Source organism: Plectropomus leopardus, chromosome 10 (genome assembly GCF_026936395.1).
Source record: "Plectropomus leopardus strain MGB_pleo_1.0 chromosome 10, ASM2693639v1, whole genome shotgun sequence".
Taxonomy (NCBI): Eukaryota; Metazoa; Chordata; class Actinopteri; order Perciformes; family Serranidae; genus Plectropomus; species Plectropomus leopardus.
The window spans coordinates 35,369,877-35,383,379 of NC_142185.1; the positions used below are offsets into that span (position 1 = coordinate 35,369,877).

Sequence of the window (13,503 nt, forward strand, 5' to 3'; positions counted from 1 at the left end):
TTATTATTATTATTATTATTATTATTATTATTATTATTATTATTATTATTATTATTATTATTATTATTATTATTAAATAAAAAATTAAGATATAAGGGAATATGTCCAGAAAACAATATTTCTAATTATATGTATTTATTTCAAATTAGTTCTTTTAATTTTTAAAGCACTTTTCCAGGTTGTTTTCTTGAATCAGTTTTTTTTTTTGTTGTTTTGTTTTTTTAACTTTTTTACTTGTTTGTTTGTTTCAGTTAATTTTCTTGTATTTTTGCTATTTTTTAAAAAAAAATCATTTCTTCAAAAAAAAAAAGTTGCTCACTGCCTTCTTCCCTTTTTTAAAATTATTTTTTTTATTTTTGTTAAAAAAATCAAGCAAATTTATCCAGGTTTCATAGGGTTAAGTCATTTGGGCCCAAAGCTAAAAACGATATGATGCCTTGAGGTTTATTCTAAAAATATTCACTGATTTGGGGTCCTTCTGGTGCTCGGGCTGTTCCATAAAGTTGCGCCGCAGCGGCTAAACGTCATTACGATTATTGCAACATCATGTGAACGCAGCACGAAGAGTCGTCGCTCAGGGAAACGAAAACTCCCCGTCAGTCAGGTACGACGTAAACCAGCCGAGAGCGAGTCCTGAGACATCAGTTTACACTTTAAAGCGGCCGTCAGACTGTGCGTGCTGTAAATCTGTTGTTGTCTGTAATCTGTCAGCCTGGATTACAGCTGTCTGGATTTTAATACTTCATTTCACAATCTGTCGCCTCTGAGAGCCTCAGCAACATGAAATCATCCTCCCCAGTTTGTAGCTGTGATAAATCGTGTCATTTTGGTGATGTGGCATGTTTTTAAAAAAAAAAAAAAACTGACAAAGAAAAAGCCCAAAATGTAATATTAATTGCCCAAATGTTTTCTCTCTAATCAAAAAAAATTCAGCCAAAAGAACATTATTTTTTAATATTTTGGCTTTTTTTGGTGATCTTTAAAGAAATATTTGGGCTTTTTTTATTAACTTAACTTTATATATAGATACCCAAAAAAACAGCCCAAATATTTTCTCAGATTCTGTGAGTTTTTATGAAAATATTTGGGCTTTTTTTTTATTTCTTGAAAAATTGCCAAAAAGCATATTGATTTTATATTAAGGGAAAAAAATAGCTTAAATGATAGATTTGAAATGTGTTTATTTACTCAGACTGTGTGTGTGTGTGTGTGTGTGTGTGTGTGTGTGTGTGTGTGTGTGTGTGTGTGTGTGTGTGTGTGTTTTCAGGCTAAAGGGAAGGAGCGCCAGTGGCTGAAGAACCAGGCTCTGGGAGAACTGGATGATGCTAAAATCATCGATGGGCTGACTGGAGAGAAGGCTATATATAAACGCAGGGGAGAGCTGGACCCAGAGGTGTGTGTGTGTGTGTGTGTGTGTGTGTGTGTGTGTGTGTGTGTGTGTGTGTGTGTGTGTGTGTGTCTGTGTGTGTGTGTGTGTGTGTGTGTGTGTGTGTGTGTGTTTCTGAAACATTCAAACCACACTTAAACTCCCCTGAACCACACCTCCCAACACACACACACACACTCCCAGACTCACACACATAATTTTGACTTTATCTGTGAGACGATACATTCCCGTGGTGTGTGTGAGATTATTATTTAACCTCGTGTTTCTGCAGGAGCTCACACACAGTTTCTCGTCCTCGGCTCTCGAACGCAGCACAGAGATAGTTCCCACACCAATCACACAAACCATAATATGCATGCCATGTTTTTCCACCTTATTTAGCTCCGAGCATCGCATATTTTTGGTCTGGCCTGGAGGTCTACGCTGAAATAAGTGCCGTTTCGAAATCTTGGCCTTGAGTTGAATGTTATTTGAAAGTGAGCTACACCGAATTCCACTTTCCAGAGGAGGTATTTTCTTTACTTTAGTCATTAGTTGTTGATTTTTTCAATAAAAAAAAGTGTTTTGTGTGTGTGTACAGCCTGGTACTCCTCAGCAGAAGCCCAAGCGTTTACGGGTGTTAGCCGACGTGTCGGGCAGCATGTACCGCTTCAACGGCGTGGACGGCAGGCTGGAGCGCTCCATGGAGGCCGTGTGCATGGTCATGGAGGCGCTGGAGAACTACGAGCACAAGTTCAAGGTGAGATCCTCACAGCAAAAACATCTGCACAGGTCATGTAACGTCAGTGAGGAGCGTTTTTACCAAACATCATCCATCAGGGCTCATACGGTCCTGAAAAACTGGAGAAGTCATGGAATTTGCATATAGCAATTTCCAGGCCTGGAAAAGTTTTTGAAAACTAAATATACACTGAAAGTTTTGGAAAAGTTATGAGAATCTGTTTCACAAACCTGAGTAATAACACACAGTGTGTCCAAGGACTGTCAGAAATTTGAAAATCCAACAATAGTTTCTGTTTTTACAGTTTCTAGCTGTGATAAATGTTTAGTTTGATGATGTAGCATGTTTTAAAGGAAAAAAAAGTTGACAAAATATTTTCTTAAAAAATTGCCAAAATTGAAAGAAAAAAATATTTTCTTTCAAATATCAGAAAAAAAGCCAAAAATATTTTTCTTAAAAAATCGCCCTAAAAAATTCTTTAATTATGTCTTTAAAAAATGTCAAAAAAATCAACAAAATATTCTTTGCTTGCTAAATTGTATTTTTGTTTGTTTGTTTGTTTGTTTTTCAAAAATTGCCAGAGATTGAAATTCATAATTTCCAAAAATGTTTCAAGAAAAAAGAGGCCAACATTTTTAAAAGAAAACATGCCTTCCACAATTGCAGACCTGTGGGTTTGCAATGCATGCTTTCTTTTACAAAATGCTGTAAAATAAATAGGAAATACAGCTATTTAAAATTGCATGCCCCTCCCCAAAGCCAAAATAAAAAACACATGTCCCGCCCCAATACTTAAAAAAATATTTGACATGCTTCCCCCTTTTTACACCGACCACCTCCCCTCGTAAATAACAAACACTCCCTACGTTAGTTAAATGTAAATATTCTGTTCTGAATTCATTCATTTTTAAAATAATATTTATTTTAAAAAGTTAATAATGAGAAGAACTGATAAATTAATGGAAATTTATCAGTAAAAATGTCTATGAACCTGATCTGTGTTACTTTTCCAAATTTATCGAGGTCGTAGTGATAACTTAACAGCTGACTCCTGTTTTTTTGGTTCCTGATCCACCTGGTTTGCTGTGTAAACGCGCTGTTGTGTTGTTGCTTCTGACAGCCGAGGACAGACGCACCGTGCTCGTCTTCGGCCGGGCTGTTATTAGTGTAAATAACACACATTTTCAAACGCAAAAAACCGTATGATCTTCACTGCTGCTGTCTCATCTCATGTGGCGCAGGTGCGCCTCTGTCAGACTTTTGACCCAATTAGTTTTTACGAAGACAAATCAACATTTAACGAGTCATTCGTGTAAAAAAGTAATGAGCCCATCTTAGCACGGAGAGAGGGATCATCCAAAAACAGAGAAACAGAGACGCAGAGAGGAGGAGGGAGAGTGTGTGTGTGTGTGTGTGTGTGTGTGTGTGTGTGTGTGTGTGTGTGTGTGTGTGTGTGTGTGTGTGTAAAAAAGAGACAGACTCCTTGGCCCCGAAGTGACACTCATACCAACATAATACTGATCACATATCAGTGCCTCACACACACACACACACACACACACACTCACACTCAGTGCTGCTTGTCACATGTCAGTGTAACTGCTTCTTTTGCATAACACTCGTTACGTAAAAGTGAATCTGATAACTCACAAGACAAACACACCGTCACTCGTGCACTCGCGCTGCATTCAGTCTTACATTGTCTGTGTGTGCATGTGTGTGTGCATGTGTGTGTGCACGCGCACAATAGTTTTTCGATATAAATAATTTAAGGCTACTTGTGAAAAATATATTTTGTAAAGTTGTTTGAGGTGCTCCATCTTACCTTCTGGGGTATTTTTTTATTATTTTTTCAAACAATTTTCCCGACACATTGATATAAAAAAACGTTTTTTTCACCACACACCCTCTCCAATTATACTGTGAAAATCTGAATAAAAAGAGTTTGAATTTTTTTCTTAGGACAACATTGATGGTGGTTGCTCAAACACAAATATGTATCCATATTTCTAATTGAAACAGTGTTTGTGGTAAAAAGTGATGACATGATGAAACTTTACTTTAGTCTTGTGTCCTGTCGGCTCCCAACAAGGTCCGTCCATCCAGTGCAACAGCTTGATCCGGGATGTTAGGGGTTAACCATGTCTCTGATGTTTTATAAATATAATGGCTTTTTTATATAAATCCCTGCAGAAACGGCTGTTTGATGGTAAGCTTAAGTGGTGAAAATATTCTTAATATAGCGTATACTTAAGCTGATACAGACTTTTTTAGGTGGGCCTTTTTTTGAGGCGACCCAAAACCAATAAATGAAGGCACCGCCGTTTGATTACATGTATTACACGGTGGTTTTCAGTCTATAAAAACTGAATAACAGATCGTACAAAACGATTTTGAACTGAAACAATTCTGAAAACACGAACTTCTTACCCAGCAACAGTGTTATGGACGGATGAGACACACAGTCGCATACTTTCGACCACCACAGTCACAGCTGCCCTTATTAGAAATAGCCCACATACATAATACCTGTGTCCTGAAATAGCAGAGTGGAGCCGGCGGTGCCAGGCTGAGGCGGCCTTATGTAAGCCCGCTGTGACGGATGGTCTATGGGAGGCATGTTCACGTCTGACGGGGTTAACACAGTGAAGGTGGTGCAGCTCGCAGCTCGGAGCGGAGCCTCGTATAAGTTACGATCTGATGTTTCTACACCATCACACCTGCGTCTTCACACCATCCCAGCTCCTCTGTGAGGAGGATGCAACAGCGGTTTACATAAGTCCTGCACCATAAATATGTCGTCAGTTATGCAACATACGGTGCGATGCATGTTACCTGTACACCGTCTTTATTTTTTTTCTTTACACAATACGACATAGTGGGCCACGACGGCTGCAACATCTGGCTTTTTTTTCCTTCTTTATTTTTTCTGTGTTATCTGGTCTTTTTCTTAACTTTTTCTTTATTTCTTCACAGTTGTCTTTTTTCTTTTTATTTCTGTGTTTATTCTTTATTTCTTTTCTTCTTTTCTTTTTTTATCTGCCTATTTTCATCATTTCTTTTCTTTTTCTGTCTGTACCTTTTTCTACCCTGTGAGGGTGATATAAAGGTTCACACAGGGCCGGGCGATAAAACGATAACGATATCAATCGCGATATAACTTTGGGCTTGAATATAAGCCAAATTTAAATTATGATAATAACCAGCCCGCTCCAGCGAGTAAATGTGCTTGAGCCGCTCCAACGTGCGGACATGTCCGACAGCCTGTTCCAGCACGAGGACATGTCCAACGCCTGCTCCAGTGCAGAAATGTCCAACAGCCTGTTCCAGCACGAGGACATGTCTGACAGCCTGTGATATATCGTGATATATATCAATATCGACTGATATGAAAAAAATTATCGTGATAAGACTTTTTCCGTATCGCCCAGCTCTATGTGCAACGTTAAAATACTGTCATTTATGCAACATATGGTGCGATGCATGTTATCTGTACACCGTCTTTGTTATTTTTTCTTTAACTTGAGCTGTTTTCTCTGCGCAGTACGACATCGTGGGTCACTCAGGCGACGGATTCGACATCGAGCTGGTCAGAGCGGACAAAATCCCGAAGAACAACAAACAGAGACTCAAAGTCCTCAAGGTACATTTTCAAAATCAGTTTATTTATGATTTGTACACTAATTGTTACCACACATGCAAAAAAAGGGTTTTCTTTCTTTCTTTCTTTCCTGTTTCTGTACCATCTTTATTTTTCTTTGTTTCTCTTTTTTCATTCTTTCACTTTTTTCTTTGTTTAACGTCTTTTTTTTCTTCATTTTGTTTTTTATTTTACTTGATTTTTGCTTTATTTCTGTACAGGTTTCTTTATTTCTTTTTTTCTTTTCACTTTCTTTTTATTTAATTTTTTTCTTTTTTGTCATTACTTTCTTTACCTTCTTTTTCTTTTCTTTATTTTCTTTGTTTTTTGTGTCTATTTTCATTCTTTTTTTCTTTAATTCTTTACTTTCTTACTTTTCTTAAATTCTTTCTTTCATCTCTTTAACTAAAAGGTTGCTGTCGTTCACCTTCATGCTTTGCACACAGGAAAAGTTTTAACTTGACAGCCTTGACATGCCTCTAAATCCTACACACTTTTAATTCATAGCTGCAGTTTTTTCCACCCTTTGTTAAAGTTTTGCTCTCTCGCCTTTCCCGCCTCCTCTCGCCCTGCAGATGATGCACGCACACGCTCAGTTCTGCATGAGCGGCGACTACACTCTGGAGGGCACAGACGCCAGCATTAAGGAGCTGTCACGAGAGGAGGCCGACGAGCACTTTGTGGTGGTGCTCAGCGACGCCAACCTGGAGCGATACGGCATCCGGCCCGAGCGCTTCGCCCAAGTCCTGACCTCTGACCCGCAGGTCAACGCCTTCGCCATCTTCATCGGATCCCTCGGCGATCAGGCCGCGAGGTGAGGAGTTGTACACAGGGATGTTGGTGGAGGTAAAGGAGTTACAAAAATATTATATAAAAAAAGTTGCAGGCAACACGAGGACCCACAATATCAGTCGACCCCTAATTAAACGTTCATTGCTCTTTGAAAGGATGTGTTTATATTCAGTGGCATAAAATGCTCTCAAAGTTCTGAATCATTTCTGGGACAATATATCATCAAAAGTAGTTATTGTGACGGTCCAGGCTGTTGTTTATACGTGTAGCAGAAATAGCCGATAGGCCGTTTGAAGGATCCGGCTAAAGATACTCCACCCAGAGTTAATCTAGACTGCAGCCGGCCGTCCAGAGCCCATAAAGAACAGCTCCACTTCAAAGTGCGGCAGAACAATGTCTCTCGCGGCCTCCTCGTGTTCCCGCCGCCTGCCGCACCCAGCTGACCTTTGTTGTGTCACATCCCAGATTACGTCCTGAGCTTTGCAGGCGGGACAAAAGAGCGGTAAGTGCACTTTCGTGTCTGCTTCAAGGCGCCGCTGGCTTCACGGTGAGAGCGCGGTCACGATCTGAGGGACCCTCAGAGCGTCACTCACCTGTTTACACTCTGTGAGGAGTGAGGACAGCAAGAGAGGAAGCAAAAACAGAGACCTTTGACCCTTATAAACAGCTACAGGGGGTTAATCTGTAACTCCAAAGGCCAAGGTCGGGTACCAATTATCTCCTGAAGGCAGTTTGAACTTACGTTTTTGAGTTTAAGTCAGGACAAAGGTGAGGCTGCTCAATTAATTTAAAATATACCACAATTTCAATTTATATGTCCATGCAAACTCACTGGTCAAAGGTCACGGTCAGTCTGACTTTGCATCCATCTCATTCTTGGTAAATCAGTTTTCTCATTTTTGGGAATTTCTTCAAAATGTTCACTTTGACTCAAGGATGAGTTGATTAGAATTGGATCTTTAAAGGTCAAGGTCACCGGGACCTTGCATCGGTGTCTGTTTTTGTCGACACAATATCTAAAGATGGCCTTGAGGGAGTTTCCTGAAATTTGGCACAAACTTTCACGTGGACTCAAGGATGAACTAATTCGATTTTGGTGGTAAAGAACAAAGGTAAAGGTCACTGTGACCTTGCATCTGTCTGATATTAGGTTGTAGATAAAGTATATAAATTATTGTTGTATTTTATTCCAATTTTTATTCTTTCACTTTTTTTGTAACCTTTTTACTAATTCCTTGTTCATTGTGGGGTATTTGTTGTTCTTATCAGCTTCTCATTCGAACAAATAAGAGTGCAGTAAAAAAAATGTTAAAAAAATAAGAATGATGTGAGAAAATAGGGAGAAAAATCCTGATTTTAGGAAGAATCGTGCAGCCCTGCAAAGAGGAATGATGTCATGCAAGTGTGCAAGCACAAAGAAGTCATACGGTTACGTAATATATGTTTTCGAGAGACTGTTTATATCCTTGCTGGTTGTCCTGGTGTGTCCTCATGTGGAGGACAAACTGCTGATTGAAAGAGATGAATGTGCGAGGAAGGAAAGAAAGAGCAAAGAGGGAGAGAGCCATCGGATGTGGTGGGTCGATACAAAGAGTGAAGCGCAGTGGAAACGCCGTCTCGTTCCAGAGCGCCTCCGTGCGAGTGACAGGCGGCGCTTTCATTCACGCGCTCTGTCCTCTGTCCCCTGTCCATTCACACAGCAAACAAGCACTTGTCTGTCTTTTTATTTTGGGAAACGATTCTGTGGCTAAAGTTCTGCTTAACCTTTTTCTTTTTTTTTCTCTGTTTTTAATTCAGACTCCAGAAGACGCTTCCAGCGGGGAGATCCTTCGTTGCCATGGACACCAAGCAGATCCCCCAAATCCTGCAGCAGATCTTCACATCCACGATGCTGTCCAGTGCCTGAGACTAAAAGCAACAAACACACACTCACCTCTTACCTCATTTAACCCCTAAAACTCTGCTGGGACAGTCGCTGGCTCCAGTGTTTCAGCCACATGTTGCTTAAATCTGCTGAACTCATTTTAAATTAGAGATCACAAACTTTCCAAAGCTGGAAAATTGGTTATTTCCACAAAATAAATAGTAAAAGATTTGAAAAAATGAAAGGTTTCAGAGGCTCAAACTATCAAAACATTTCATTATTTTACTGTTTTTTAGAACAAACTTTATTTACGTAACAACAGCTACATGTATCCACATAAATGATCATTTTTTAGTCCAAAAATATTGTCACCGTAATAGTTTGGGACGAAATAACTTGTTAAGAAGGATAGTTTGGGTGTAAAAAAGTGGCTGTTGTTACTTTGGTTTTACAAAATTGTGGTTTGTATTAGAAAATGATAAAAATGATTAAATGTTTTGACATCTGAGACCGTCGATTTTCACAGTTTGTCCTGAAAAACGTCTGAAATTATTGTTTTTCACAATGAATCTTAAATTTCAGATCACCAACATTTTGGTGAAAATTTCCAAATTTTCAGCTTTCCAGTAGAATGTAAAATGAGTTTAAATGGATTTGAGTGATGTTTAACTGAGGAGTCAGTGATTGGTCCAGCAGATTTTACGAAGTTAGAAGTTCAAAATTTGTTCTGCAGCTTAAAAACTCGCCAGATTTTGGGTTTAACCCATTTAAATTTGGGGACACATCACTTTTCTTGCGCTGCTTTTAGACACTTTCACAAGTATTTAAACCCTTGAACTCAGAGCAAAGTGGTGCGATTTCTTTCAAAAATACAGAGAAAAGACAATGAGCAATAAATTTCAAGAAATTGGTAGATTTAGACAATTATTTGAAAAATCTAGGTGAAAAATGTCAAAGGAAAAAAGGTAAAAATCTAGAAAAAAAAACAATATTTATAATTATCATAATTATATAGTTAAAATGTTATTACAAAATTATACTTTTTAAGCACCTTTCTGGGTAATTTCTTTGTTCTTGTTTTTTTAACTAAAATAAATTAACTTGGGAAAGATGGAAAAAAAGCGAGTTATTATAACTTGTAAGCATTTTTTCCAGGTTGTTTCTTTGTTTTTTTATGTTAGTTTGTTTTCTTTCTTTTTTCTGCTTTCACATAATTTTGTCTTATTTTTTACAGTTTTCTTTCTAATTTTGGGTATTTTTTTCTTTTGTTGCTCATTGCCTTCTTATCATATTTTTGACAGAAATGAGGCAATTTGCTCCGGTTTCAAAGGGTTAAAGGTCGCGATGCGTCCTTTTTACACACTTTCTGTATCAGATTATTTCACTTTATCTGAGCTTTATCAGGTCTGGAAGTCGACAGACGGTTTATAATTTAACAGAGGCCTTCAGCGCGAGCGCGACAGAGGAAAAAACGTCTCCGTCGTGTCCCTCGGGGAAAAACGTATATCACAAAAAGCCTGTGATCTTCTGTACGACTCTACTGTGAAACGACACAGACTCTATCGGTGACTACAGCGGCGCTTTGGACGTTCGGAGCATGTCTCAGACCCCATGTGGGGATCAAACGCGCGGCCCGACCTGTTGCTGTTTTTGTGTTTTTGGCCGACTGACGCACGCACACGTCTTCGTCCTGTTTTGGACTCGGAGGGGAGGGTCGTGACCTCGAGGCGGCCTCACTCAATTGGACTTCCGCCTCATTTATCGTCTGTCAAGCAGAAGAAAAAAAAAAGACACGCGGGACATGGACGCGCCACCTGACTGACACTTGGATGTGACGAGCGGCATTAACGTGGCTCCTCTGGAATGCCGGGACTGTGACCGGGAATTTCCCACCTGACTGCACACGCTCTTTAAAGGAGGCCGCTGTTGCACAACCCCCTGCAGTGTGTGTGTGTGTGTGTGTGTGTGTGTGTGTGTGTGTGTGTGTGTGTGTGTGTGTGTGTGTGTGTGTTCTCCTTCAGCCCTTTCCTTCCTGGCTGCTGGACCGCGTGACGCCCGGCGCTCGTCTCAGTCCTGCAGAGGAATCTGAGATCTCCTTTCATCGCCTCCTTCTCCTCTTTCTGCAATCACGCTTTAGATTTTTTCCTTAAGAAAAAAAAATGTATACAGCGACCTAAACCATAACAAAAAACTACATGTACAGACGATAACAGATGACAAGATAGTAAAAGTTTATTGGAGAGCAAAATATACGTAAATGAGAGAGAAAATTAAAAAATAAATAAAGATTCATTAACAAATGTTCCCAGCACCCACGTGTCCCCACATTAGTTAGTATAACTAACTAGTTCACCTGTTTAGGATTCAACATACAGACTCTGTATATGAAGCTGCTATAAGACACAGTTATGGAAGCATAAATAAATAATTACAATATTTTAAAAATATTTTTAAATAAAAGATAATTAAATTAAATCAAAACTTAAATAGAAATAATTTAACAAATAATAAAAATAAAACGTACAGGGTTCTCATGGTCATGGAAAACCTGGAAAAGTCATGGAATTTTACAATCACATACAGTTGTTACAATAATCTTTAATGGATAAAAAATTAATTTTCTGTCGCTGACGACGTAAACGTAGCTCTAATATGCGTCGATGTGTCACCTTTTGTGTAAATTACATTTGATTGGTGTTTGATTGTGATGTTTTCAAAATGCTGGACAAGAAAAAAACAAAAAAACAATATTATGGGTCCTTGAAAAGTCAAGTTTTTAAATTTTGTCCATGAAAATGTGTGGGAACATAAATGAATAATGAAATAAAAATGAATAAATGAAATAAAAAAATACAAGTAAAATTAAATATTATACAAAATCAATATAAAATAAAATATGATTGCAACAAAACTTTTCAGGAGACAGTTTTTAATTTTAACTCTCCTAACCCGGACGTTCACCGCCTGTCTGAACTGCTGCTCCGTGACCGTATGTTTTGCCTTCGAGATTCGTCAGGATAGACGCTGCTGTGAGCTGATTTCTTTTGAACGTATCAGAAACGGTTCCCAAATTTCCAACAGGAAGTCCAGTTTGTTGTCTGTTTTATAACAGAGGCGCACGATCGTTCGGAGGTTCGCTCTCTCGTGGTAACTTTTAGACATTTAGAATATTTCGAGCTCACATCTTTGATACCTTTTGTCACCTTCGAGACGCATAGATTAAAATTATCTGCGTCTGCCTCTGACTGCTGATCTCCTGCATGAACTTTTGCCAAAAAAGTGACCACTGAAGGGCAACTAAAAAACGTGCGGTTTCACCGCTGCAAGGAAGAGTCAGTCAGTGTGTTCGATAGCTGGATGTGTGTGTGTTAAGAGATGAAGTGCACCCTGACCTGTGTGTGTGTGTGTGTGTGTGTGTGTGTGTGTGTGTGTGTCACCCTGCAGTCACATTCATTCTCCGTGTCCTCGCAGCCACGTGCACCCGATACTGAATCAGTTTGGCCCCCGGTTGTGAATCAGTCAAACATCGTCCATCGATCCCTCTGTGATGGAGGGATGTCCCTGTTTCACCCCCCTCACCCTCCCTCACCCTCCCTCACCCTCTGCTCATTAGTATTTTTTGGGACAAACTGGACTCGTTTCTCTGACGTTTTGCCTTTATCATATTTGCAGCTTAAATGTCCGTACATGTAGGCATAGCAGCGTATTAAGATCGTTACATTTAAAATCTTTTTAATCTTATTTAACTGCACATTGTCATGTGGAAAAAATGTAAAAGTGATGTACAAAATTGTAATAAATCATATTAACAGTGCTCACTTATTTATAATATACTGTTGGCTTAATATTCAGCTCCGGTAACGTTTCCCTCGTCTACTGGAATTCTTTGCAAGAACACATTTCAAAGTAGTAAAAGTATTTTGTCGTAGTAGTCCAGCAGCATAATTATTGTATTATGAGCTAATAGAGTAAGTGTGTGTTTTTGTGCTGTGTTTTCTGCTGCAGCTGACCAGAAGCTCTAAGAAACGGAGGAACTTCTTAGAATCAGCGACCGCTCGGCTTCCCTCTCATTTCCTCCACGGTCACTTTTTCCGTGTGTTGTAACGATCCGTTCACTCGACCACAATCACCCAGCCCACCCGCTCTGTTTCGACTTCCAAAAACAACTCAACACACACACACACACACACACACACACACACACACACACACACTGTGCAAAGCTTTGCAATTCAGATTTCACTCAGTCCTCTGCCCTTCCCTGTGTGATCTGCACATGCTGTTATCTCTGCTGTCAAAATGCACGCTGCTTCCTCTATTTATTATAAAAAAACATTGGAAAACTCAAAGATCCCTGCAGGAGGAGTTCACTCTGTCGGAAAGGTCTCTGACTTGTGTTTTTGTGTTATCTCAGAATATTAGAAAGCTCATTATTGTCTGACAGCGTATCAGCTGGTTTTAGATTATTACTTATTATACTGCAATGATCCTCAACTTATGGTCCACGGGCCAAATTTCCAAACATCCTGAAATTCGAGTACCATATTAAAATCCTACAAATGTCCTTAAATCCAAGTAGCGTCCTAAAATCTGGGAAATATATTAAAATCGTGGAAATGTCCTTAAGTCCTGGGAAAATGTCCTAAAATCAGAGAAATGTCTTAAAATCTAAGAAATATCCTAAAATTCTAGAAACATCCCAAATAGTAGCATCCTAAAATTTTAGAAATGTGCTAAGATTCTGGAAATTTCCTAAAAGAAATTGTCTGAAAATCCTAGAGACACCCCAAAGTCCTAGAAATGAATCCCAGAAATGTAAAAACCTATAAATGTCTTTAAAATCTACAAATATACTAAAATTCTAGAAATGTCCTTAAGTCCTTGAAACACGTTTGGGGCCGCTGTGAGTGGCCCCTGGCCTCCTGTCATTTTGCAAAAGTGGCCCCTAAGTAAAGCAGGTTATAGTTATACTGTACGTTTGCACTGTTACTTTACGCGGTCCGTTACGTTACTCAGCCTACGTTCTCGGTGCTGTCGAGAGTCGCGTGCTGATAATAACACGCTGCCGTTTGCTCCACTTTGTCCCCCCCCGCTTCCTG

The 13,503-nt window shown here is 39.2% G+C and overlaps 1 protein-coding gene across 1 annotated transcript in view; it reads left to right on the forward strand.

Annotated features, from left to right (window-relative positions):
- Positions 1-12,218, forward strand: part of vwa8 (von Willebrand factor A domain containing 8) — a 96,605-nt gene extending 84,387 nt beyond the window's left edge. The window contains exons 41-45 of the mRNA XM_088083742.1: positions 1,268-1,393; positions 1,968-2,126; positions 5,653-5,751; positions 6,324-6,562; positions 8,338-12,218. Of these exons, the coding sequence (XP_087939868.1) occupies positions 1,268-1,393; positions 1,968-2,126; positions 5,653-5,751; positions 6,324-6,562; positions 8,338-8,446 (732 nt within the window). The 3' untranslated portion in view covers positions 8,447-12,218. The remainder of the gene's footprint in view (positions 1-1,267; positions 1,394-1,967; positions 2,127-5,652; positions 5,752-6,323; positions 6,563-8,337) is intronic.
- Positions 12,219-13,503: the final 1,285 nt, after the last annotated feature.